Source organism: Trichechus manatus, unplaced genomic scaffold (assembly GCF_000243295.1).
Source record: "Trichechus manatus latirostris isolate Lorelei unplaced genomic scaffold, TriManLat1.0 scaffold00078, whole genome shotgun sequence".
In the NCBI taxonomy this organism is placed as follows: domain Eukaryota; kingdom Metazoa; phylum Chordata; class Mammalia; order Sirenia; family Trichechidae; genus Trichechus; species Trichechus manatus.
Genome location: NW_004444014.1, coordinates 11,588,755 through 11,615,033, shown reverse-complemented (window position 1 = coordinate 11,615,033; position 26,279 = coordinate 11,588,755). Strand labels below are relative to the sequence as shown.

General features: G+C 44.8%; 1 protein-coding gene across 3 annotated transcripts in view; it reads left to right on the top strand.

The window, feature by feature from the left end:
* FHOD3 (formin homology 2 domain containing 3) overlaps window positions 1-26,279 on the top strand; it is a 537,856-nt gene that overhangs the window by 486,382 nt on the left and 25,195 nt on the right. For 2 of the 3 annotated variants that reach the window (XM_004380906.3, XM_004380905.3), the window contains 6 exons: window positions 3,045-3,203; window positions 11,440-11,622; window positions 13,316-13,435; window positions 14,305-14,466; window positions 19,414-19,604; window positions 21,933-22,125. In XM_004380906.3, the coding sequence (XP_004380963.1) occupies window positions 3,045-3,203; window positions 11,440-11,622; window positions 13,316-13,435; window positions 14,305-14,466; window positions 19,414-19,604; window positions 21,933-22,125 (1,008 nt within the window). Of the gene's footprint in view, window positions 1-3,044; window positions 3,204-11,439; window positions 11,623-13,315; window positions 13,436-14,304; window positions 14,467-19,413; window positions 19,605-21,932; window positions 22,126-26,181; window positions 26,206-26,279 lie in introns of all 3 variants that reach the window. The other variant, XM_012556799.2, reaches the window with a different exon arrangement.

Here is a 26,279-nt window from a genome sequence, read left to right as displayed (position 1 = left end):
TTCTGTATTAGAAATCGGTCTTTCATGCTGGGTTCTAGGTCACCGATCTTCCTGCTGGAAGGCTTGGGCCGGAATTTCTTCTGTTCTGTCATTCTGTTCTGCCCTGTCATTCTAGCTGTTCTGGTGCCAGTGCTACACATTTTAATTACATCAGCTTTATAGTAAGTTTTTATAGCTGATTGGGTAGATGTTACATATAACTCTGTTTTTTAGAATACGCCTGCTTTATTTTTACACATACATTCTTTTATATTAACTTTAGAATACTTTTTTTCTAATTCCAAAAATTTGCTGGAATTTTAATAAGATTATTTTAAAAGTGTATATTAGATGAAAGGCAATGAACATGCTTACAATATTAAGACTTCCTACCCAGGAACAGTCACTGCATATGGACCGAGTCTGAAATCTGAGTGGTGCTTTTCTCCAAGCTTTTTTCTACAAGGCTGTCTCCCCCGAAGGGGCATCGACTTCTTATTTTCCCAAAGGCTCCAGCTGAGCTAGCTGGGCCTGCCCAGGCATCTTCCGTGGCTCCTAGAGTGAAGGAGACTGTATGGATGAAGGGCCAAGGACAAAGGATTCCCAGGGAATCCATGCCTCTGGTAAATACTTCCCGTGCTAGATCCTGGCTGTGGGCAGTTGCTCTTGCAGTGCTAGGTCCCCAGCTCCTTCTGTCTTTGCACTCTGCCCCCCTTATGGGGCTTTATTCCTCATGCTTATGAGATGTCAGCTTCGGGCCCTCCAGACCTCATGACCACATTCTAGGCAGGCAGACAGGGGAAGGGCAAAAGGCGTGGCCCACTAGTTTGTTCTTTTTTAACCAGGGTAACAAAAGCCAGAACTAATTCACATGGCCAGCTGTAGCTGCAAAGCGCCCAGGGAGGTGATTGATTATAACTGGACACGTTGGCAGCCTAAACAAAATCAGGGTTCTGTTGGTGAACAGGGAGGAGGGGATGGGTGCTGGATAGGTGCCCTGTAGTGCCGAAAGAAGCGGGCACCCCAGCACCCCAATGTTGGCATTGCAAGTCGTGGTGTCCTTCTTCCTTGCCTGTATTTGGCATTTTGTCAGACCTTTTCTTGTTTGTTGTTAGCATCCCATACACAAAATATTTTTAATTAGATTTAAAAGGTAAATGGAGAATTTTCCAGAGCTACTGACTAAGCTTATTTCATTAAATATGTAGAGAACAAGCTTGCCCTGCAGAGTGGAGAAGCATCCAGCCATGTGTCCCTGGGGCCTTCTGTTCAAAGCTGATAACTAAAACACACCAGACTTGCCGCTCCTGACCACCAGTCCCCAAAACAGCTGGGAAGTTTTCCATTATTTTCTTCATCAAAAAATTTCTATTTATTCCAAAATGCGTATTTAAGGATCTACAGTAGAATTTTAGCAATTGAGTTGGAAGGGCCCACTGGGAATTAAGGGACTCTGTGAGATAGTGCTGAAGGCCAAAGCCCGTTTCTCCTTTCCAGCTTCCCACTTCTTACCCATGAGTCTGAGGGCAGCATAGTGCTTCATAGGCTGGCTTCTCCAGACAGCTCAGCTCCTCCCAGGCCTGCCAAGTTCTCACATTGGAGGAGAGAATGACCCTCAGCACTGGAGACCGGATGGTGAGCGGCAGTCAGCTGCTGGGTCCAAACCCCTCAGCCAGCTCACATAACCGCTCCCCCATACAGCCCCAGCCAACACTCTCCTCTTCCCTGGTGGCTCTCATCAACCTAGAAAGAGCAGCTTCTTACCTCCTTATCTTCCCTCCCCCACCCCAGATAGATCCTAAATGTTTCTTTAGGACCCAGTTCAAGTGTCAGAACCCTGACCCCTACCATCACCAGATGAGTTACCCCACCGCTGAGCCCCTGCACACAGTGAGCCTAGCTATCACTATGCTCTCCGCGTGTCTGTTCCCTTAGGAGAGCTGCTGCGCCTTATTCATCTTTGTCACCCGAGACCAGGCCCAGGCCTAGGAGCTTGTCACATGAACCAAATGGACATGCCTCAGAAGAAACCTGAGCCCACACAGGGAGCTCGCTGAGCCAGGCCTCTTCCTACCACCCCTTCACTGGCCCTTAGCGCCCAGAGCTGAAGGGGAAAGGTGGAGGGCTGTGGTCACAGCTCTGGGCAGGGAGGAGCCTTGGCTCAGAACATCACGCATTTCTTGAGTTGCAGCCATGCGCTAGCCCTGGGCTGACTGCCAGGGCTGCAGACATGAGCAAGGGTCTGGGGTGCACCCAGGCTGGCAGAGAAGCCGTACACACAAGGGCTCTGTGAGGACGCCAAGACGCCTCTTGTCCCTGCCCTCCCTCCCTCCCCGGCCTGTCTGCCTGCTGTTTCCTTGTCCCTTTCCACCAGCGCATGTTCTTTGTTGGCCTTCATAACCTCAGACAGCTCCTCTTCTCCCAACCAGTGAGCAGCTGTGCAGATAGCCAAGTGTGGGAGGACAGGTGGAGGCACGCTGCTATTAGGGACACAGAATGTTTGAATGGTGAGAGGAAGCATCTAAGGTGATGTGGCCAGGGACCTGAAGGGGCTGACAGGCCAGTGCAGCTGTCCCCAAAGACGCCTGCCTCCCCGTCGGTCCTGTCTTCTCGGTGTGTGCATTGGCCATCTCTGAGCACAGGCCCATTTGCACTAAGGCCAACCAAGATACATTCCAACACCTCGTAGTCCACTGCAAGGGAACTCTGAAAGGTTTGAGTTTTGTTTCCACTGCTTCTATGGAAAAAAAAGGTGTTTTTTTTTTTTTTCTTGCCCTTGCAAAATATCACATTTTTCCCAATTGAAGGAAAATCAATTTTATTTTGTAATGTGTCTGACTTGCGAAGTTCCATTGCTGACCCAACCTTGGCAGCTGCTCAGAGCAATCCCTGATCTCTTTCTTCTGTGCTGAGCAGTAGCCAGTCGTTCCCTGGGCTGAATCTGAGCCATTTGTTTTCATCTCTAAATGAGTAGTGAGTTAAAAGAGCTTAGGCTTTTAATAATGAAACACAGAAAGGACCAAAGATGATGCGTTAATATTGGATTCTCCTTATTTTATCACAAGAAAACCGCTGCAGATGGAAAAAGGCAGGAGATCATCGTGCTGGATTCCAAGAGGAGCAATGCGATAAATATCGGTCTGACGGTCCTGCCCCCTCCAAGAACGATTAAGATAGCCATTTTGAATTTTGATGAATATGCCTTAAACAAAGAAGGAATTGAGGTAAGAGAAGCTCTATGGAGCACAACTTGTGTTCAGTAATATGTTGCATATATAAAGCATTCCTCTGTCCAGTATGTCTTTCTCCACGGGGTGGCTTGCCATTTTTCTATCCTCAGCCAGACTCTGAATAATATTAATAGTTCTCAACAGTTTTTTAACTTATTGGGGGGAAACCCCCACTTGGCCTATGAAGTTCAGAGACCCTTACTCTCTGGTTCATGTGGTGGCCTTCCTCTGACCACATTCTGCCTACCTCTAAAATGGAAGAAGAATATAATACTTTCCTCAGGAGGCTGGTACCGTCTTCTTACACACCGTTTCAAACCAAATATGTTTAACAAATGAGGGCCAACAGTTTTCGTTTTTCTGCAGTGTATGATATTTTAAGTGAGCTTTCAGTACACCTTCACATCCAGGTAAATGACTTTGTTTCTCTGGTGGTACTCACTGGGGTTTGTAGAGAAAAGCTGGAGAAGCCGAGCTAGCCGAGTCTTTAGTATTTGTTGATCCTAATGTCAGGAGTGGAGAGAGGCTGGGTGACTTGTTTGCACCACACAGCTGGTCAGTGGTGCAGCTGGAGCCACACAGCTCACCTGTTCTGCCAAGGTTCAGTGTTCCTTCCACCAGACCATACTCTCCTTTTACCATGGGCTGATGCCAGTTGATAGCAGGTTAAATCCCACAGTCTGATAATGGGGAATGCGTGGAGCCAGTGGCCCAGCCTACAAATTCCTACAGGAAGGCAGTATATTCCGGGGGACCTGCCAGACCAGAGCAGGTGTCTGGGAACACTGCTTTGTGGCATTGGGTAATACCCACCCATCCTCCTATTGGCAAGGAGCCCTGGACCCCTTTAAAGCCCCTGTATACATTCAGACACAGTCTTACCTGAAAGACTCAAGGGTGGAGGAAGCCAAAGAAGCCTGACTGCAGAGAGGAGGAATGAGCCCTTGACAGAAAGTCAGCAGTAAGGAAGTGAGGAAGGGCCGCAGCCTCTGGTGCAGACTCACCCACGGCTCTGAGTGTGTTTGTGGGTGGGTGGGTGGGGGCGGCATTTGAAGTCCACATGATGCGAGGCTGGGTCTGAACCCACCTGGCTAGTGTGCCTTTGTGCTTTGGAAAGATGAGGCCTCCACAGGAAGAACTGTTTTCCTAGAGGCTCAAGCAGCTCTGCATGTATATATGCATGTGTGTACGTACACACACACACACACACACACACACACACACGCATGCGCACACCTGCTCCAAGAGCAGTTACAAGAAAGGAAGTATATTTCCCTCCTGGCTGGAGAGGGAATTGACCTTGAGCCCTGGACTTGGCCCAGGCAGCCAGGCAGGTAAACATACCCAGGTGGGCAGTCAGGGAGTAAGGGCACATGGCAAACTGAGGCAGAGGGCCCGAAGAGGTCAGCAAGGTGTCAGCAGGCTGAGACAGAGAGAGAGGGACAGTGAGGCAGCTGCCTGATATCAGGAAGGGACAGGCCAGGCTGTAGTGTGAGCAGCCCCGCTCTGAGACCCCTGCAGAGATGCAGGGAAGGAGAAGGGTAGTGACTGCCATTGGGCACGTGGGGCTGCTGACCTGGGCAGACCAAGTGCAAAGTGTCTCAGCTATGAAAAACAACCTGCTGAGGCCCCACACATATCCAGGCCATCCCATTTACCCAACAGGGTCTCTTGGAGATCACAAAAGCTTCAGATTCATACAGAGAGGTTTCCAATGCAGTCAGAGCCAGCCCGATTGAAGGAAAAAATGACGCTTTCCCCTCATATTTCCCTTTGTCATGAGAACTTGAAAGTCCATCAGGAGAGATGGATTCCTCTGGGTTTGCCTTTGTTCTTTCCTGAAATGGAGCCCTCCCTGGGTGGGAACATTTCAATACAGTACTTACATTTTGGAATGAATCAAATTATTATTTTTCCTTCTCTGGCTGGGTTCCTGGTTAACACCCGTTTGATCCAGGAGGGAATAAGCATAGCAGTACTAACAGTAGTGAGGACGGAGTCACAACACAGCCCTACACCTGACTTTCAGTGTTTTTATCGGGGGCCAGGTACCAGGTAGGTACTTTAGACAGATTCTTGTCAAAACCTTGTGAGGGAGATACCATTATGTTCCTCTTCTCACAGGTGAGTCCCAGCGTTAGTCTGTGTCTGAGGTCACAAGCCAGTGAGAGGCTGAGCTGGAATATGAGCTCTGGAGTCTAGAATCCAGGCCGTGGGCCTTGGGAATGGCTGGCCCTGGAGGGGCACTCCAGGCCTAAGTTTATGTGCCAAAAAGAATAAGAGGGAATCTGGAAGGGGAGGGAGAAGCTGCAAGAGGCGAGGCAGTCCACTTCACAGTGCTGCCTCTGGGCTTCTCCCTGGGAGTAGCTGATAGATGGAACAATTTGAAGTGAAAAGACACGGCCACAGAAAACGCTGTAAACCCTTAAACGAAACAGTCACCATCGAGTTGACTCTGACTCATGACAACTCCAAGTGTGTCTTGAATTGACTCTGACTCATGACAACTCCAAGTGTGTCAGAGTAAAACTGTGCTCCACAGGTTTTTAGTGGCTGATATTTTAGAAATAGATTGCCAAGCCTTTCTTCCAAGGCATCTCTGGGTGGACTTGAACCTCCAACTTTTGAGTTAGGAGCCAAGTGCTTCAACGGTTTGCACCACCCAGGGACTCCGATAAACCCTTACTGAGGTTTTATTGTGTCGTGAGTCCTCAATAGATTCATATTTACTCACAACAACACATGAAGTTACATCATTTTTGTGTAACAATTGTCATTTAAAGCAGCATTTCTCAAACTCAGCATTATTGACATTTAGGCTGGACAATTTTTTGTTGTGAGGGGCTATCCTGTGCATTGTAGCATGTTTAGGAGCAGCCCTGGCCACTAGATGCAGAAGCACGCCTCCAGGTTGCGAGAATGAAAAACATCTCCAGATACTGTCAAATGTCCCCTGTGGGCAAAATCACCCTGGTTGAGAACCACTGATGTAAAGGCTGCCCTGGGTGGATCCCAGAGACTGTGTATACCTCAGTTCCTGTCATGGCTGAGGAGACTCCAGTGGAAGCCAGCCCTCTTGGAAAATGGGGATCTAGGGCACTATCTGCCATCACCTGCTGTCTCCAGTCATTGATCTCAGGGCTGTTTGAGGGGTGTAGATGGTCCAGACCCCTGTGCTCCTGAGGTCAGTTGTTGTTGTTGTTAGCTACCATCAAGCTGGCCCCCAACTCATAGTGACCCCACGCACAATGGAATGAAACACTGCCACGTCCTGTGCCATCCTCAAGATCAGTTGCAGATCAGACCATGTGATCCAAGGGTAGGGTATTCATTGGCTGATTTTTGGAAGTAGATCACCAAGCCTTTCTTCCTAATTTGTCTTAGTCTGGAAGCTCTACTGAAACTAGTTCAACATCATAGCAACACGCAAGCCTCCAGTGACAGATGGGTGGTGGCCACACATGAGGTGCATTGGGTAGAAATTGAACCTAGATCTCCCACATGGAAAGCAAGAATTCTACCACTGAACCACCACTGACTGCCCCATGAGTTCAGTTACCCAGATCTTATTCTCTAGACTCCTGTTCAAGAGTTAAATCAGGATCAAAAAGAGATGACAGTTGTGTACTTACAGATCTTTGCTAATAAAATTTCCAGCTTGTGCCCAAAGGGCTTTTTGCCAAACAGTCTGCTTCTTGGATGCAGGCGCCTAATGGGGCCATTTGAAGGCTTGGTGTACCTAAATGTAATTAGGATGCACTAAATGACATCCTGTGGATTTGCTCAGCAACCCAGTGATGCGTATTCCGGTTTGTGATGAAAACCAGAGAGAGTAAGTTAACTTCATTAAGGAAGTCTGTTTTCATAAGAGTATTAAACTTCGGAAAATTACTTTGGGACCATCTTCTAAGTAGCATCAGTGATATCTTCCCAAGTGAAATGTTATCAAGTTATCACAAATGAAAGCATGGAGAATTTTCCTTTTCTTTCTTCCTTTCTAATTTTTATAGAGTCAGCGTCTTCTCAGAAGGTAGCACAACTGAATGATCCCAAATTACACTTAATTTGGCTCAGTTTGCCAGGCCTGTCAGCATCCCAGAAACAGAGGTTCTGTTTGGCCACGTGTACAAAACCACAGCATCTTTTCAGTCAGGTTGTGCTGTGCAGCCCCCATCTGTAGGTGCCTGAGCCGGGCATGGGAGTCATGGTCAGCTCAGCAGCACCAGGGAATCAGAATATCCCAACGATTGGGTGGCTTTACCACACTGTTATTTTTGCATTTCTGGTTGGATCCCCAGGAACTGTGGAGCTGGTGCTAGGAAACTAGGAGAAGCCCCTAGGTTGTTCTCCAGCTCTGCTTTGGTTGACTTATCATGGCCTTAGGCAAGTCACTTCATCTGTAAGTTTGATGAAATACATCCTTCCCCATGTGCCTCACTGAGTAGTCAGGAGCATGAGAGAAAAGAATATCAAGAGACTTCCAGAAATTACAAAAAAAGTCTCTGCATGAAAATAATTATGAATCATTATAACATGAATGGAAAGCTATTTTCTCATGGGAATGTGCAAGTTGTGGACAAACCAGGCCCAGGTGTAAGTACTTCAACTGTTTGCTATTGTCACCAAAATCCTTGTGCTAGATTGTAAACTAGCCCAGAATCTGCCCAGACTGACAAAGCAAAATAATTGCTCATTTTGGCCTTATCTTCAAGTGATTGAGATGGCCAAACCCTGTAGCTTTTGGAGACTTCTGCATTTTTCTCTGAAACACAGCTTTCAGATACACAAGCTTAGACCAATCCTGGAGTGAACACTACCTGGGAGAAAGCTAAAAACATTGAGGTTATTACATATGGGTCTTGTTTGATGTTTTTCTTCCTGTGAAACCAAATGATGATCATAAAACCATCAATAAATTTATTGACATGGTAGGTGAGCAGGTTAAACGTGCCTCATCATACTCATCCTTCTGTATGCTTATTGGACAAAAGGGCCATCAGCTTATAGGTGGTGGCTTTGACCTGTTGTTCCACTGCGTTCTGGCTATTTCTATTGCCAGTGATGTGTAAAAAAAATAAACTAAACTGGCAAATGGCACCCTCATAAGTCTTCAGCAGTGAACAAATGGTTTAAACTAGTCAGAGATGTGAAAAACAAAAGTACGAGTGGTTGATTACTTTCTCAAAGGAACAAAGCAACAAAAATCAATGCAGGAAAGTGCCTTCTGAAGAAGGATAAAAACTGTTGAAATTTTTTGTTTGTTTTTGTGCGTGCAAAAACAATTTGCTTAAAACAATTTGAAATAAAATACAAATTTTAGTTGTTATTTTGAAAAGTAGTTGAGTTCAAATCATGCATGTTTTTAAAGAAGCAACCTCTGTGTTGAATTATTTTGGTTATTTTTTGATACCGTCTGTGTGGACAGGTAGGTTCAAGAGCATGAACCTGAGGGGCACGAGCCAGGTAGTGGGGAACAAGGAGCACTGTCACTAAATATCTCCCCTGATGCTGAAATTCCACCTGTATTAACTCAGCATTTGGGGCCATAATGAGGAGAAAGTTCAAGGTGAGTCTCGGGACTCACCTTCTGCTCACTCTGACCACAGCACAGGATACAGGTCTTCAATGCAGTTTTCCATCACTGGCTTCTGATAAACTACCTGTTAACTCTTGTAGATTTCTTATAATTTTCTACGTATATGACAGTCATGTCATATATGAATAGGGACAGTTTTATATTTTCCTTTTCAAACTGTGTGTCTTATTTCTTTTATATGCCTGGTTAGGATTTCCAGTATAACGTTCAATAGGAGTGGTGACAGTGGATGTCCTTGCCTTATTCTTAATCTTAGAAGGAAAGCAGTTAGTATTCAGTGTAGGTTTGTTTAAAAATGTCATCTATCTCCTCTTAGTGCTGGGTTGTTGAAAGTTTTTATCATGAATGGATATTGAATTTTGTCAAATGTTTTTTCTGCACCAATTGAAATGATTATGTGGTTTTTCTTGTTTAGGTTGTTAATCTTGTGGGTTACATTGATTGATGTTTATATCTTGAACCAACATTGCATTCCCAGGATAAATCCCATTTGGTGGTGTTTATTATTCTTTCATATACTACTGTACAAAATCTAGCAATATTTTATATATCTTAATATATATTAAGATGTTGATATTTTTAAATTCAGCTTTATTACAGATATTGGTCTGTAGTTTTCCTGTATTATCTTTGTCTAGTTTTTGTATCAGGGCAATTCTGGCCTCATAATAATAGTAGGGAAATGTTCCCTTGCCTGTTTGGGTTCAGGCCACAGGCTCTGACCTGCCTTCTGTAGGCTGTGGTTCCAGCGTCAATTCCATTTTCAAAGTGAGCAGTAACTATCCACTAGTTCAGTCCTGTGAGGTCAGAGTCACACATGAGCAGCTCAGGAGTGAGCCCAGAAGTTCTTAAACGACTTTATGTATTTGCTTTTAAAGCTGTTCCTTCTCCGTGACCTCCCCAGTACTTTCTGGTTACCTGGGATCTTCCCTTTTTGGCCCTTCAGTAAAAAGCTGGGACATTAGTTACCCCACTTCGCCATGTACTTTCTGTGACTGTGCCTATGTCTGGTGCTATGCCAGAGGAGAACAGAGAGAAAAACAATGGGGGTTTACCCCATCTTCTTGAGACCACAGGTCCTCCAAGTAAAGAGGAAGGTTCCCCTCCCTCAGAGATTTAGGTGCCTGCCAGCCCCTGCTGCTAATGCTACTCTCTTTCCCACTCCTAGAGTCATCACTAGATCCTTTGGAGCCCCCGCTCTCTGGGCCTGATGTCCTCTTCCAGCTTGTGGGCTGCCTTGAGCCCAGCCTGGGGAATAGCAGAGGGAAAATTCCCAGACTCGGGAATAGCCAGTTTGCTGGTACTTCCAATTCCAGACTTCTTACCCAATCCACCTGCCACTATTTGCTTTTCAGAGTCCTTAAATAGCTACTGCGTGCAAGCAGGCTGAGACTGCGTTCAGTGGGAGAGACAGGGTGGAGTGTGCTGACTCCATCTCACCCAGAACCAGAACTCTCTCCCACTCTTTATCCAGATGCTTGCCATTGTAGAGCAGTAACCAAAGCCACTTAGAATTAGTGAATTAACATTAATTACAAAAATTATGGTACAAAGTGTATTTTTATGCTTTGATGGTTGTTGTTGTTGTTAGGTGCTGTCAAGTCATTTTGCAACCCTGTGACAGAGTAGAACTGCCCTGTAAGGTTTTCTAGGCTGTAGTCTCTACAAGAGCAGGTTGCCAGGTCTTTTCTTGCATAGCTGCTGGGTGGATTCGAACTGCCAACGTTTCAGTTAGCAGCTGAGCGCTAAACCATTGCGCCACAAGGGCCCCTTGCTCTAATGGTAGAGAAGGAGAAATTAGAGAAAATAAAAACATTTTACCATAAATATTGCTGCTTATGAAGTGTCACACGATGGGAATTTTTACCTTCCTTTAAAATGTAGTCACTAATGAATTAGAACCTGTAAGAATCATAATCATTCTGACGTCTTTTTGCCTCCTCTGCCTTCCACAATTGATCTTTACCAGAATCAAATAAAAGTAAAAAGTATATTTTTCAGTCAGTAGGTAGGTATTGCTCTTTATAAATACTATCATCATTTTTTCCTCAATCGGGCTTGGGTTTGATAGCATTTAAAGTATTTTCATTTCTAAATAAATTTTGAAATACAGTTAAAACAAAATTGCCACATATCCCCATACAAAGGTTAACCTGAGTGCTATGAAAAGAATTCATTTCTGTATGCTCTTGAATGAATCCATGAGAAGTGCTAGAAACATATATTCTTACCATTCTTTATTTCCTTCTCCGGGTTCCCCAATCTGCTATCTCATTCTTTCATCTTTCTTCCACATACAATTCCTCTTTCTTGCCTAGGATGTCTTTCATGTACAAGACCCAGAAAACCTTGGGCAAGTGCTTAAGTTCTTTGTGAAACAGGAGAAGGTTAAAAGAGAGAAAGAAAAGAGAATTTTAGACCAGGGGAATGCAAGATTAGATGCTACCTAGGGTTTTCCTTCTCTAAAGTGTATTTTGTCTGTAACAATATAATATCCATATGTGATAAAAACACTAACAACAGAATATCTGAACTACGCGTCTGGAAAATTACAATCTGAACTTGAAAACATGGAAAGGGTGAGGTAGAGTCCATCACTAAGAGAAAATAGACTACATTATCCCATTTTTCCAGAAAATTCTAACCATGATTCCCACTGAAGAGGAGAAGCAGAAGATCCAGGAAGCTCAGCTGGCCAACCCTGAAGTACCCCTGGGGAGTGCCGAGCAGTTCCTCCTCATGCTGTCCTCCATCAGCGAGCTCTCAGCTCGGCTCCACCTCTGGGCATTCAAAATGGATTATGAAACTACAGAAAAGGTAAGCACTTGGTGAGAGAAGCAGCCAAACCTACATCCTCACTGTTGAGAAAAATCTGTTTTTTATTGGTGAAGATAGCAAAGAATCATATTTGAGACAGGGTTTGAATGCTGAGTTGATTAAGATATGGTTGCGTATACTCTAAGTGATCAGCAGCCTGCCAGTGGGGAGGTATTCTAAAGTGTCTGCCTGGCACCAGCATCAGGGACTTGACTGTGGGCACCAAATGACTAGTTTTTAAAACACAAAAAACTACTTTCTTTTTCCTGACTTTATATGCTGTTTGTAGAAAATTTGAAAAATACAGAAAAGCATATTATAAAATCACCTAAGCTACCATTGACTATGGCATTTAGCAGGTCATTGGGCAACGTTGAGAGAGTATTCTCAGTAGAAAGTTGAGGATGAGACAGATTGCAAGAGGTTTAGGGGAGAATGGAAGGAAAGAAACCTTAATGATGAAGGCATGGGGGACTCATCTTGAGTAGAAAGGGGAGGAAGCAGATGTCTTCTCTGGAAATAGGGCAATGGAGTATTTTTGCAAGTTGAACAGAAGGAACTAGTGTTGAGGAGAAGGGAGAGATGGAAGGTAAACTAGATGTGAGCTTAATTGAGAGGAAGAAGTATCCAGAGAAGACAGATTCAAAAGCATGGATGGATGGAGAAGCTGCATGGTCTCCATCTTCCTGCAAAGGAGGTGACAAGATCCTATGTGCTGAGGACCAGATAGGTGGCAGTGGGTTGTTTACAGGCTTCAGAAGGGAACTGTTGTATTTGAATCCATTGGAGAATCAAGCAGGGATGAAACCTAGGACTGCTAAGATGACTAGCTTGCCTTGGTCACAAACCAGTCCGTACATTTAGGTGACTTTCTCTAACAAAATGAGGTAGCATCATGGAGAAAACAGATAATTGGGTCAGCCTGAATTGGGGATTGGCAGGGCCAGCCTGGCAGAAGCTAAGCTGGAGAGAATGAAACTGGACCTTCTCACTTTGGGATCTAGGCTGGTGGAGAGCCTTAGTAAGAACATGGGTGTCCACAGAAGAATAGAGAGGGAAGAGGGGAGACTGAAGCTCTGAGACTATAGAGCAGGCTGGGGGTCTGAAAGACTGGGAGTGATGAAGACAGTGGCCGCCCAGTGAGTAACCCAGGCTAAGAGGTGGCCAGTCACGGAGTGCCTAGAGGGGAAGTTGTGGGACCTGGGGTGGTCCAGGGACAGTGAGGCCACAGTTTCCATTGTCATCTGTGTGGAAGGAGAAAGGCAAAGAGGAAGACAGTGGTCCAGATGCTGAAGGAATAGGCAAAGGAAGAGTGTCGTAGAAGTCAGCCCTGGTCAGGAGAAAGAATGGGTGTGGGAGGTGTGACTTAAGAGTCTTGCGTGGGCTTGAAAGAAGGGCAGGAACAGGGGGAAGAGAGTATTTGTCACACCTGCACAAGGTCGTGTTAGTCACAGGTGAATGTTTGGACTGCTGGTTTCCAATGTGGGGAGACATTGATGATGAGGTTGACTCGCCCTGCCTGCCACCTTTCGGTACCTTTTCCACACCTAAGAGTACATGACCATCACATGGGATTGCCTCATGCTGGGGAGAACTTCTTTTGTTATCACCTTGTGCAAAAATTAAAAAGAACAGAGTAAAGCCAAAATGTACTGTCTTTAGCGTCTTCTTCTAATTTTTTTTTAACTGAAAGGAAGTGGCGGAACCACTTTTGGATCTGAAGGAAGGAATAGACCAGTTGGAGAACAATAAAACCTTGGGCTTTATCCTGTCTACTCTGTTAGCCATCGGTAACTTTCTAAATGGAACTAATGTAAGTCTTTCACATTCCTTATCCTCCTAACTCCCTGACCACAAAATTCCTGCCCCTCCTTTGCTGATGGTTAGTTGTGCCTCTGGTCCACTAAAGCACAATTGAACAAACAACTTTGGTATATTCTTGCTAAAAACTGGAAAGAATTTTTCCCTTAAAATATCAAGCCCTACTTATTTGAACCTGTATCTTACTGTAAATAAGCAGACTTAGAAAAATAAGCATACTATTCCTTATGAAGCTTGGCTACTCTCAAAATTGATCTCAAGGATATTTTCTTCTACGTGTTTTTCTCCCCCTGAGCTTATTGCTCAAATAATTGTGCTTGTACACATTCTGGAAACCCTTGCGGTGTAGTGGTTAAGAGCTATGGCTGCTAACCAAAAGGTCAGCAGTTCGAATCCACCAGGCGCCCCTTGGAAACTCTATGGGGTAGATCTACTCTGTCCTGTAGGGTCACTATGAGTCGAAATTGACTTGACAGCAACAAGTTTGGTGTTTTTGGTATACACATTCTGAAACTTAAAAAAAAATTTTTTTAATTGGCCTAAAAAGCTTTGGTGGGGAAGTAGAAAAGCAGTAGGGCAAGAGGAGAAAGAAGCTGCAGAAACCTAGTGGCCAAGACCCACAGCATCCTGATTTAGGGGTAGAGCCACAGAACATGGCTGGGTATAAAAGGGCTGGAGGCTCGTTTCATTCTGTGTGGCTGATCCACTTGTGAGCAGCTAAGGAGGATAGGGTGTGTGGCCTGAGGAGCTTCAGTCAGAGAAAAACTAAATATTGGGTTACTCCAACAGTAGATCTGTGCATTTCTAAGAGCCTGCCTGGAACATGTTTTTCCCATCTTTTATTTTATGTTTACCCAACAGGCCAAAGCGTTTGAGTTAAGCTACCTCGAGAAGGTTCCAGAAGTCAAAGACACAGTGCACAAGCAGTCACTTCTCTACCACGTGTGCACCATGGTGGTGGAAAACTTCCCAGACAGCTCTGATCTCTATTCGGAGATCGGGGCCATCACCAGGTCAGCCAAGGTATGTCTGTGGACACAGAGGAGTGGGCCTTGCCTTTGCCTCAGATACTGGATCTTTATCAGTCATCTCTGAGGAACTCATGCTCTGTTAAGTAAAAGGTTCAATGCTGCTTACATGCCCTGCTCTAGAGAGTTGGTGAGTATGATTCATTTCATGCCATTTCTAATGAACTCTTTAAGATCTTTTTCCTGTCTCTGATTCTCCATCAGATTCCTTCTGATTGAGGTATGTAAGGTAAGCCTGCCATCCCAGTCATGATCCCCAAGTCCACTATTGAGCAGTGTTACTCACCAGGCTGGATTCTCCAGAATGTTAAACTCCACAGCTTGCTTAAGGTGGTAAAATAAAAACGTGAAGAAGATAGTTTGCTCCTCCTAAGATTTCCGTAGCTTGCCCTGAGGTGTGGATCCAGAAAGCAGAGGGCCCGCCTGGCCCTGTACACCCCACAGATTGGTCATCCCATGTTCCTGTGCAGAGGGAACATTTTTATAGGGCTGTAAATAGTATATAGCCTTGGCCCCTCAGCTGCAAGCTCTTAAATTAGTAGAGTTAATATCTTCATGGTCTTATGGTTTATTAGAAAAGAGACCATTGCAATAGCTGAAACCCCCACTGCCTGCACTACAGGGGGTCACTGAGGCTGAACAACCCCCAAAGGAGCCCGAAACACACCAGTACCTGGAGACGTGAAGGTCCTGGGAGTAAGGAAACCCAGCTGGGAGAGACCTGAATAGGGCACAGGAGCCAGTTTCCAATGTGGAGGCAACTCCTGGAAACACAATCTGGGCTGGGGAGCAGGAGCTGAAAGCAGACCGACCTTTAGCACTGGGAAGCTCTGGAATGTAGTATGAGGAGAGGGAGTGGTGGGAAGAGGAGTGGAGGGATGGAGAGAGTGGGGCTTTGCTAAGGTGTCCTTCAAAGAGCCCTCCTTCCCTCTGTCCTCTCCCACAGAACTGGTTTTGGGGACCTGGTGGCTGAGAGCCTCCTTCACCTGCCTCAAAAGCAATGGGCAGGCAGCTGCCAGGCTCACCAGAAGGGGATCCTGAGCAGCCTGACCATGGACCTGCCTTGTAGCAGAAAGAGGCATGGTCAGCGAGCCCCCAGCTCAGAGAGCTAGCAAAGGGCTTCTTACACACAGAATCCTCTTTATTTAAAAAGCACTTATGCTGTATTAGGAGCCCTGGTGGTACAGTGGTAAAGCTCTGAGCTGCTAACCAAAAGGTCAGCAGTTTGAATCCACCAGCCGCTCCATGGGAGAAAGATGTGGCAGTCTGCTTCCATAAAGATTACAGCCTTAGAAACCCTATGGGGCAGTTCTCCTCTGTCCTGTAGGGTTGCTATGAGTCTGAATTGGGTTTGGTTTTTTTGGTATGCTGTATTTCTCTGTGCCAGGTGCTGTTCTGAGGTCTTTACAAATATTACTTCAGTATCCCAAATAAGGTGGAATGCCCCTCTGAGTGTCCCCAGCAAGGAGTCCTCCAGTTGTTGCTCTGACATTCCCCATGAGCACCTCCTCCAAAGACAGTTTTGTTAGAAAAAGAACTCTATTTGAGACAAATGCTCTTGATCTTGGTCTGTTTCCAAAACTACCGAGAACAAATTAGTGCCCTTTTTACATGTGGTTCTTTGGTTGTTCCCAAGGCCTTCCCCCAGGTGGAGCCTGCTTATAATGGAAGCGACCTCGGCCCGAGAGTCCAGTCCCCAAGGCTCCAGGAAATGGAAGCAGATGACCACACAGGCTCCTCTTCCTTACATTTTACCTGCTTCTATTAGTTATTTACAGCTGTGTAACAAACCACCCCAAAAGCTAGTAGCTAAGACAGTAATAAACATTGTTTCATGGGTGGTTCTGTCTCAAGGTCTCTCAAGATGTTTCAGTCAAGAGTTGGCTGAGGCTGCAATCATCTGAAGGCTTTTGACTGGGGCTGGAGGATTTATTTTCAAGGTGGCTCACTCGCCTACTTATTGTTAGAGGGAGGCCTGAGTTCCTCCCCACGTGGGCCTCTGCCAGGGGTCCTTGGGTGTCCTTGGGACATGTGGGTGGCCTCCCCTTAGAAGGAGTGATTGAAAGAGCATGTGAGGTGGAAGCTCTGTCTTCTTTATGGCCTAGCCTTCACATTCCATTCCTTAGAAGCAAGTCACTCAAAGCCGGTCCACATTCAAAGGGAGGGCTATCAGCCTCCACGTTTTGACTGGATGAGTGTCAAAGAATTTGCAACATATTTTTAAGGACTCATACTGTGTGTTTTGCCCACCACGTCCCTTCCACAGCCCTAGCCCTGCTCTCATCCTTGAATTGTCCCCCAGCATCCCAGACTGATAAGACTTGGCTTTACTTCACGGCACAGCCCACATGTCTTCCTTTATGTGGAAAGTGGCCAATATATAGCAGTATGCAAGAGAGGACTTCCTTCTCAAAATAAAGCCAGCCCAGTTCTCTTCCTGGGATGGAATCTTTTAGGGGCAAACCTAGACTTAAAGCCTGGTGGTTTAGAACTTTAACTCTGAAGGCAGAGAGACCTGACTTCAAATCACAGTTCCACCACTCACCAGCTGTGTGGTTTCTCACAAGTTACTTCTCTATGCACCAGTTTCTCACATATGAAGTGGGGCAGCAGTAGATTCTGAGACTGTGAAGTTATTATGAAGTCTCAGATCATGTGTGCCTCAGAGGGCTTAGCATGGTGCTGGGCTGAGTCAGCCCAGGTGGGCAGCCAGCTGAGGGAGCTTGCAGGCCTCCTCAAAAGTTGCTACATTAAGCTCAACCCTCAAACCACATCTCGACAAAAGTTTCCCCACCTGGTTTCTATTGGCAGTGTGCTTGCTTTCCTCTGCTGCCACATGAGGGTTCATAGCGGGCTCTCTCTCCTCCAGACGCCCTCTGTCTATTGTGTCTGCCCTCCTGTTCTGTGCCCACCACAGTGCTGGGCAAGCACCAGCCGCTCAGGGGGCACAAAGCTGCTTGTGCATGTTTGGGTGAACTGAAGTTACTTTATTGTGGGTCAAGAGAGCTGCCAGATGCAAAAGAGGACAGACTTGGAGAGTCGTGGCTCTATTACAAGAGTCAGCTCTACTTCAGTTAGCTTAAAACAGTCCTAGACCTTCTAGAAATGAGTTGTCAATCGCAAGCATCTGGGTCCTCTTCTAGCCTTATATTTGAACGATTCAGTCCTTCTTTCCTAAATTTGCATTTCCTTTACCCTAAGCAGGAAGACCAATATTTTTTCTTTCAGCTCTGTTGTACTGTGTAAAAGTGAAGTCCCTTTGTAACTGGATCCCAAATTCTCTTGGTTTCAGGCAAAATCACTTTCTTCCAAGTCCCATGAATCCCTGCTTACCTGAATTCCAGGGCTCTACCTAAACTTGCCTTCTCAAGAAATCCAGGGCACTCCATGTCTAGACTGGCCGCCCGTGCTCAGCGTGGCTTCATCCTGTTTGGTGCCGTAGATCCTCTCGCAGGCTCCTGTTTTGTTCACTTGATCCTCACCTTTATCCTTCTGACGGTGGAGCTGGAGGTCTGAGATCACTCCAGCGAGTCCCTTCAGGGAAACTTGCCTCCAGACCCTGCTGTCATGACCACGGTCAATGGATTTAAGCAACAGCGGCTCGCCTCTGCACATCTTTGTCCTTCTTACTTTTGTTTGCCCCACTCCCCTACAGAGAACACTCTCTTGTAAGGTGGCTCTATTTACTTGAAAGTTACTCGTTTCCCACCATCTCTCACTCTACATCCACCTCAGTCCCCTCCCTTCAGGTTGCCTGTCTGATTATTTATTTCTTCCTCCTCTCTTATCCTTCTCAGTTTCTTTCCACTACTCCACATCTCTCTCCATGAAATGTGGCTCTCAAGTGAATTTTTCCATGACTAAGTTAATCCACATAACTTTTAGTCTAGAAATTCTATAAAAGCATTACCTTGAGAAAGCCTCGTTTCCAACCACTTCAGTCAGCCCGAACTGTTTGCCCTTCCCTGAATACTCAGTGAGTGCTCTGTCTCAGCTCTTCCTTGCACATGTGGCTTGCCCTGCAGGAAAGACCACACACACATGCACACACATTCAAACACGTGTACACACAGAGACACACACACACACACACACACACAGACATGCATGCACACACACAGATGACACCCACCTACAGAGACACACCCACACAGACACATGCACATACACGTGTGCACACAGATACATACGTGCACATATTGCACACACACACATACACACATATGTGCACACAGAGATACAGTCACACACACACACATGCTCATACAGGCCTGGTTGGTTCTGTACGTCCTTCAGTGCTTGGTAATCACCTGTGTATATAATGAGCCCCTTGAGGGCAGGAATGGGGTCTCATTTGGTATTTATCTTTGTGTTCTTAGTGTCTGGTATGGGAACACTAGTTTCTCCTTGAGTGTTGGTTGGATGAGTGAATGAGTGGATGGGTAAAATAATGTGTTACACAGTGTAAAAGAGATCACCATGAGAGGAGCTGGCTGCCCATTAGCTGGCCTGGCACATCAGAGCCATGCATGACTTGAGTGCATCCCTCCAACCTTAAGTGAAATATCATTTTTGAAGATCAGAAGTGCTCTGAAAATTTTTATGAGACATCTACTTAGTTCATTTTGTACTAGGGTTCCTTGATAGCGTGTTTTAATTTACAGTTCACCAAGACCTTCCTAAAATTTCTTTCCAAATATAGCCAAAAAAGGTGACACTTGTATTGGGTTTATTTGGAGAACGGTTTTATCACTGAATAATTTGTTGTCAAAATAATGACAAATACACGTGTGAATAAATTGTTAGCCAGTAAATATGCTTGTATTCCAAGATATAGATTTGGTTTTGATGTTATGTTTTTCTGGAGGCGGTTTGGTTTCCCCGTTCAGGTTGGTGTTCGGTAGTTTCAGTGCCTTTGCAATGTTCTGTCTCTGATTTTCAGGTTGACTTTGATCAGCTTCAGGATAATTTATGTCAGATGGAGAGAAGATGCAAAGCTTCATGGGATCACCTCAAGGCAATTGCAAAACATGAAATGAAACCAGTGTTAAAACAACGAATGTCAGAGTTTCTAAAAGACTGTGCAGAGCGAATTATCATTTTAAAAATTGTCCATAGACGAATAATTAACAGGTAAGTGGATCAAAGAACGTATGGAAACGTCAGTACAATGCTTGTCAGAAATATTATGTAAACCAAAATCTGAAGGTTAAGTTTATAAAATTTTTTACTGTTAAACTCTTGGTAGGTAGCAAGTGGACTTTGGTGCAGATGTTTAGTGGTTTCATGGGCACTTAATTTTTCTTACACACACAACAACAACAACAATACAACGCCATTAAATCTTGAAGTTGGAAGGAATCTCAGAATTTGATCTAACAGTCCCACTTGATCAGGAATTGCACCTATAAGATCCCTGTCAAATTGAACCCTACATTTCTGCTTGAACAATTCTGCCTACAGAGGGCACACTCTCTTGTGAGATGGTTGTACTTACTGGAAAGTTTCTCCTGTATATGATCTGAAATCTGACCTCCAAGAAGCTTCCACTCATGGATTCTCCAACGGCAGCTTCTGCATTGCAGCCTGTTTGGGTGAGACCAGGCCCCACCATAGGTGCCATCCTCTGGATCAGCCTTCCTCAGAGTCACTGGATCTGAGACGACACTAGGAGACACAGCAGTGGTAGGCCAGGCCTTGCTTTGCCCAGGAAGAGGCTGGCTGAGACCGAGGAGGCCTCAGGGGCTGGCCAGGGCTGTTCCAGCAATCAGTGGTAGCAGCACCAGCACTAAAATCCAAGTCTTCTAACTTCCCAGGCCAGGGCATTTCCTACCATGTGCCACCACTTTCTTCCCCTTTGCTTCATCACAGAACATGGTTGTTGGACCCTGACCCTGGCCTCCAGGGTCTAGGTGCTTCGTCCTGGGCCTTACAGATTGGTGACCAAATGTGCAGGACCTGCAGACCAGCAGGCTGTGGTCTGCCTGGAGCAGGTGCCACTGATGACAGACCTTCTTAAACAAGACTCTGTGGAATTCTGTTAGTGGGGCTCCCCCAGCAGCCTCTCACAGGGATGCACATGCTGAGCCTGGAGCCAGCCAAATCCCAAGCCGTTCCCAGAAATCTACTCCCAAAGCCCACTCTCTAGCCCCACACTTGGACATTTGTTGGTTGGTTTGGTTCGTTTTGCTTTTTTAATTATTCTTTTTTTTAAAACAAATGTGTGGTAATTTCATTAATCCCTCTACATTTCTTTTTTTTTTCTTTCCTTCTTTCCTTCCTCCCTCCTTCCCTCCTTTCCTCCCTTCCTTCCTTCCCATGCCCCTTCCTTGAACTCATGTAGAACTTTTTAAAAAAACCTGGTTCTGTCATCTAATACGTGAGCCCTCCTCCCAGCTCGTGTCATTTGGTAATCATACTTCCTGGGTCTTGTTTCAGGCTATTGGGAAGGGGGATATTTTTTAAATGTTGGACAGGACAGGAATAAGAAACAGAATCTTCCCTCCAGGTTGACAACTATACATTTATCAGAACTTTTGGAATTTAGTTGTTCAACTATAAATCCCCCTAACTGTACTATCAGCTAGCCCTCACAGCTGCTGTCTGTGTTGAAGCATATTATAAGAGATTTTGTCAGATTTCAAACTGGACTCAAAGTTCACTGTGCTCTTAACATGGTTGAAAAGGGGAGGCAGGAATGTGAGTTGGTTTGGCCCTCCATGCTTTGTATGATGCAGTCAATTCCCAACTTAAAAAAAAAAAAAAGAAAACTGCTAAAATAAACAAATAGTTTCCATTTAGAATGTCTTGAAACTGGAGCATTTTTATGAAAGTCTTATAAAGCCATTGTGTTTAGCCACATCGAGCATTTTATCCTAAACAGACAAAATGCAATAATGCGTTTGCTCTGATTGTCCCATTCTCTTTGGTAAGCTGGTCATCCTTAAATGATGGTTGTTTCTGAACCCTACCTACTGGCTATTGGCCACTCCATTGGGGATGACCAGGATGAGCTAGGAATTCACTGGGTATGATGGGTAGTAAAAGTGACATGGATGAAGGGAGGTTTGGTGGTGCCAATCCAGAACATCTAAACCACAGAGCTCTGGGTTCAAATGAAGTCCTTAGCAGGAGTCCTGTACGTAAAACTGATTAAAGTGGGGATGTCTTGTGGAAGAATATTGTCCGATATAGTGCTGGAAGACGAGCCCATTAGGTTGGAAGGCACTCAAAACATGTGGTGGCCACAACGATGGACTTGAACATACCAACAATAGTGCAGAACTGGGCAGCGTTTTGTTCTATTGTACGTGTGGTCGCCATGAGTTGGAGCCAACTCTACAGCAACCAACAACAGCATCCTGTTGAAATGCAAATGGTGGACTTAGAGCCCCAGTGGTTGTGCTTTGCCTCTTTGTTCTTTGAAACTGAAGGCTTGCCATTACTGTTTTTTCATTGCAGATTCCACTCCTTTTTGCTCTTTATGGGCCATCCACCGTACGCGATTCGGGAGGTGAACATAAACAAGTTCTGCAGGATCATTAGTGAATTTGCACTAGAGTATCGCACGACTAGGGAGAGGGTTTTGCAGCAGAAGCAGAAGCGGGCCAACCACAGAGAGAGGAATAAAACCAGAGGGAAGATGATCACTGATGTAAGTTTCATAAACCTCACCACAATTTGGAGGCTGTGCATTTTTTTTTCTCCTGTGACTTTTTTTTTCTCCTGTGACTGTGGGGGAAAAAAATCCTTCTTTTAAAAAAGTAATTTTAAGCTGTTCCTCCACCATTTCTTTGAAAATCTGCTGCATAACAAAGGAGCATCTCAGGCATTTAAAATTCAAGAACTGATTTGGGAACGGATTCAGGATTTTATTCATCCTAACAATGCTATATAACCAATGAGTTGACACGTGGACCACCCATTTAGGCAGCTGAACAGAGAAATAATTGACATGATTCCTCAGAAGACATAATCTGATGAGCTCTTGGCAGCCTCCTGAGTCACAGAATAGCAGGGTGGGAAGAGATCCCACAGGACAGTGATTCAGCAGGAGTTTCCCAACAGCACCTTCGGGTAGCCATGCACACTACATGTCTCCCTTGCTCCTGGGCTCTTCGCCCATCTCCAGCACTCAGGCCTGAGCCTGCCCAGGAGTTGGGTGCAGTGAGCACTCAGATGGGAACTGCTCGGTAAGTGGAGAGTGAAGGGATGCACGAAGGTACCAGAGACAGACAATGATACAAAGTGCAGGTCCTTTTTTCTGACGTGCTTTCACAAAACGTGAAAACCAAGTTGGTGTCTCACCTATCTACTAGTAAGCTCTCAGCTCCCTTACAAGCAAAAGGGAGACGTTTTTGGGGAATTCTCCCTTACTATTTATTCTTACTAGAGTAGACTCAAGGAGAGTAAAATCATCTTTTTTGATACTATAGATCATACTTGGGATCTTCAGCAGGATTTTTTTTCGTTTTTGAGTTGATGCCCACAACCTTAATCCTTCCATGCATAGATCTGAGAAACACACAGGCTGTCACTGATAACAGGGAATCGAACCAGTACAGGACGAAGCCATAGGGAGTGCCATCATCCTGGAGGCTGCAAATCTCAACTGAATGCAAACCAGGCAGATTTTTTGAGGGAAAAATAAAAGCAATTAAGAAGATCCCATTGAGGCTGCTTTCTGTGCTCAGATGTGTGTTTGTATTGTACAAAGGACACATGGTTACCGCTCCCTAAGAGTTTGTATTCCTGAGGGATGTGACCTTCACAGAGACCCAGACTCATTAACTTAAAAAGTGTGTTGCAATTTTAAGGCAATTCTGAGGAGAACCAGGAACTAATCTCCTCACCATCTATTTCCACCCAAATCCCTTGTTTCTTTGGAATTTTCTAGAACCTCAGGGATGCTCAGACACTTTTCTGTAGAAGGAGCATTTTCTACCTCCTTCCGGCAGTTCTGAATGCCATTGCCACCCAGCTGAGTCTTCCTTCTCTTCTCCAGAAATCTGGGTTCAATATAGGATCTTCAACCTCTTGGAGGACAGCAACCAGAAAGCAAATTGCATCCACTTGGGCAAACTGTGGCCCACATTTCATTTCAAAGGATTATTTTTAAAAGTTTTAAAAACGGATCACTTATTTTTCTGGAAATGAGACACATTGGAGGGTGAAAAATACAAGTCCAATATGCTTATAGTTATGAAAACATAAAAAATTGTTGCCAAATTCTTCAGATTTTTAAAGATCCCACTAATTTATTAGTTCTGCCTTTCTCTGAAAACATCTGACTTTCCTAGTTACAAATGTTTCTAGATTTTGATTCAAAAATATTTAAATTCCCATTAAAATCTGGACAGTATAGACTACTTTGGGGTTCATTTTCAGGGTAGCACGTATTTTTTAGTTATAAAGGTGGCGTCATTTATGTAGAAAGATTGCCATCTGCTGGGAGATTAGGAAATTATCACTCATGGCAAAGTGTAGACTCAAGTTTTCCCAATTCTCAATGCACTGGGCACTGAGAAAGATGGGAGGGCAATAAAAGACAAGGCTATACCCCAAGGAATTCACAACCTATTGCAAAAGCAACATATACACAACTTAAACCATCGAACACAAAACCAGGAAAGATTTAGACTCATGCAGCCCCTGAACATAAGAGCTAAAAGAGATTTTTGAGAAAACTGTGTGTAGTAAGTTATGTTTAATGTAATCTACTGCAAGAAAAATGATGACTGAAGTAATAACTATTAAGCAGAGAGACGATTTTAGAAAAACCATCGTTTTCTAAGACACAGAGATGTCTGGGTAAAATCTGAAGACCCTACACTTAGAGAGTCAGCCCCATCTCAGCTCCTGAGTGGCCATTATTCTCTTCTCTCCCTCTCGCTTAGCTTGTGAAAGGCTTTCTTTCTCATTACCCAGAGGTCCCCCCAGGTAAGGGTCAGTAAGAAACTAAGTGATGCCTTATCCTGGTAGCCAAAACTGGTTCTAGACAAAAGGTTGAGATAGACGAGGCAACACTGTTGCTTCCTCTGGCCCTTTCTGTTGCTGTCATACTCCAGATGGGTAGTGAGAAAACAGACTGGTAAATTCCAGACACTGCCCATAGAGGGCTGGGGGAAGAGGGGATGGGTAACCCTGCTTGAGACACCCAACCTCTCTTAACCCCAACTTCCTCTTCTATGAAAAGGGAAGAATTACTTTTGAGGGTACCGAGGGGGCACGAGCTTTTGTGTATGCAGCACCTTGAATGTGTGCTAATTGCTGAAAAATGCCAACCATCCTGGTTAAATAAACTCTGAGATAAAAAGTTAGTGGAGCAAGACTGTCATCTCTTGTCACAGTGCCATTGGGTTTAGGCAGCATGGAAGATGATGAACTGAAGCATTTTATCATTGGAGCTTCCAAAAGCTTAGTCAGTTCTCAAAAAACTTGTGTCTGATTTGCTGGCCTGGCCTTGTAACCTGGGTGAAAACGCTTAAATTGAGGGCATGTTTTGTTTAAAGTTGAAATCCTTACATGCTTTTTCATCCTCAGTTTATTTTTAGAGAAAGGATATTTAAAGAATAAAAGAACCAAAGGATCTCATCTAAAAGGAGTTGAATGACAGTCCTGTTTTATTGCTTACTGTTACCGGATTTCCAGATTAGACCTCCTCATTTACTTGACATTATGTAGAAAGAATAAGAGTGTTCATACATCTCTATAAGCATTTGTATTTGTCTTTTCTTTATGTTTTAGATAGCTCCTGGAATCATGCTTTTTTTTTTTTCTAGAGTCATGCATTGTTGAATGACATTATTTTCTATTTCTTAAATATAAATGTTTTAGAAGTGTTATTTTTTAAACTTTTCCCGAAGAAGAATAAGTCACTATTTCCAAGTTAGCAGCCACCAGAAATAGTCTAAATTTTTCTGTGTGTTTTCATTTTCCTTGTATTTTTGAGGTCTGTGTGGGAGCCCACCTCTGCTCTAAGAACATCTGTACAGCTTCTACCTGCCATCGACCAGGTCCTCCCATCAAATTCAAATGGAAGCAGAAAATGCTTTCATGAATGTGAAAAAAAAAAAGAAGTTTATCTAGTGATAAAGTAATTTAAAGTACATGGTATCAGTCAGATGCCCATCATGGGGACTGCGTGAGATTTGAAAAGAACTGAATTCCATGTTTTTGAGGAGAGACTAATATGAAACATTCTGCTTGGGTAGTTCTTCTATTTGTCCTATCTTGCCTGTGTGTGGCAGAGTTAACTGTAGCCCAGACCAGGCAACCTGGGCAAGGAGAGGCCCAGCACCTGAGAGGGACCACAGCTGATGAGGATGGACAGGCAAATGAAGAGGGCTCCACTTCCCGAGGCCCTGATGACCAGAGGTGGCAGTGGGTACAGCAGGACGCGGCCAGCCATGTGGCAGGGCACAGAGCTGGGGGTGAGGTCTACAGTGGTTGGGGTACCAGGCAAACTGGTTATCAACATCATGGGCAGTGTTCAGGGAGAAAATGGCCCCAGGGGTTGGCCTTGGAGCTCGTAGAGGGAGTATCCAGACAAAGAGGGCCTGGCAGCCCCCACATCAAGAAGGTGTACCTGGTTGTGGTGGCCAGTTTCTTGGAATTTGACATGACACTGAGATGATCTCACCTTTGCTGACTTCTGTGCCTTCTAAGAGTCCCTTCTATCTTTTCTGTTCTGTCCTGTCCTCTCGGGTAGACTGATGAAGAGGATGAAGTTGAGGTACGACTGCTTAGAAACAAGACAAACCCCACATTTGATCTCCCCATGAGTGTGGTTGAGTCTAAACTAACATA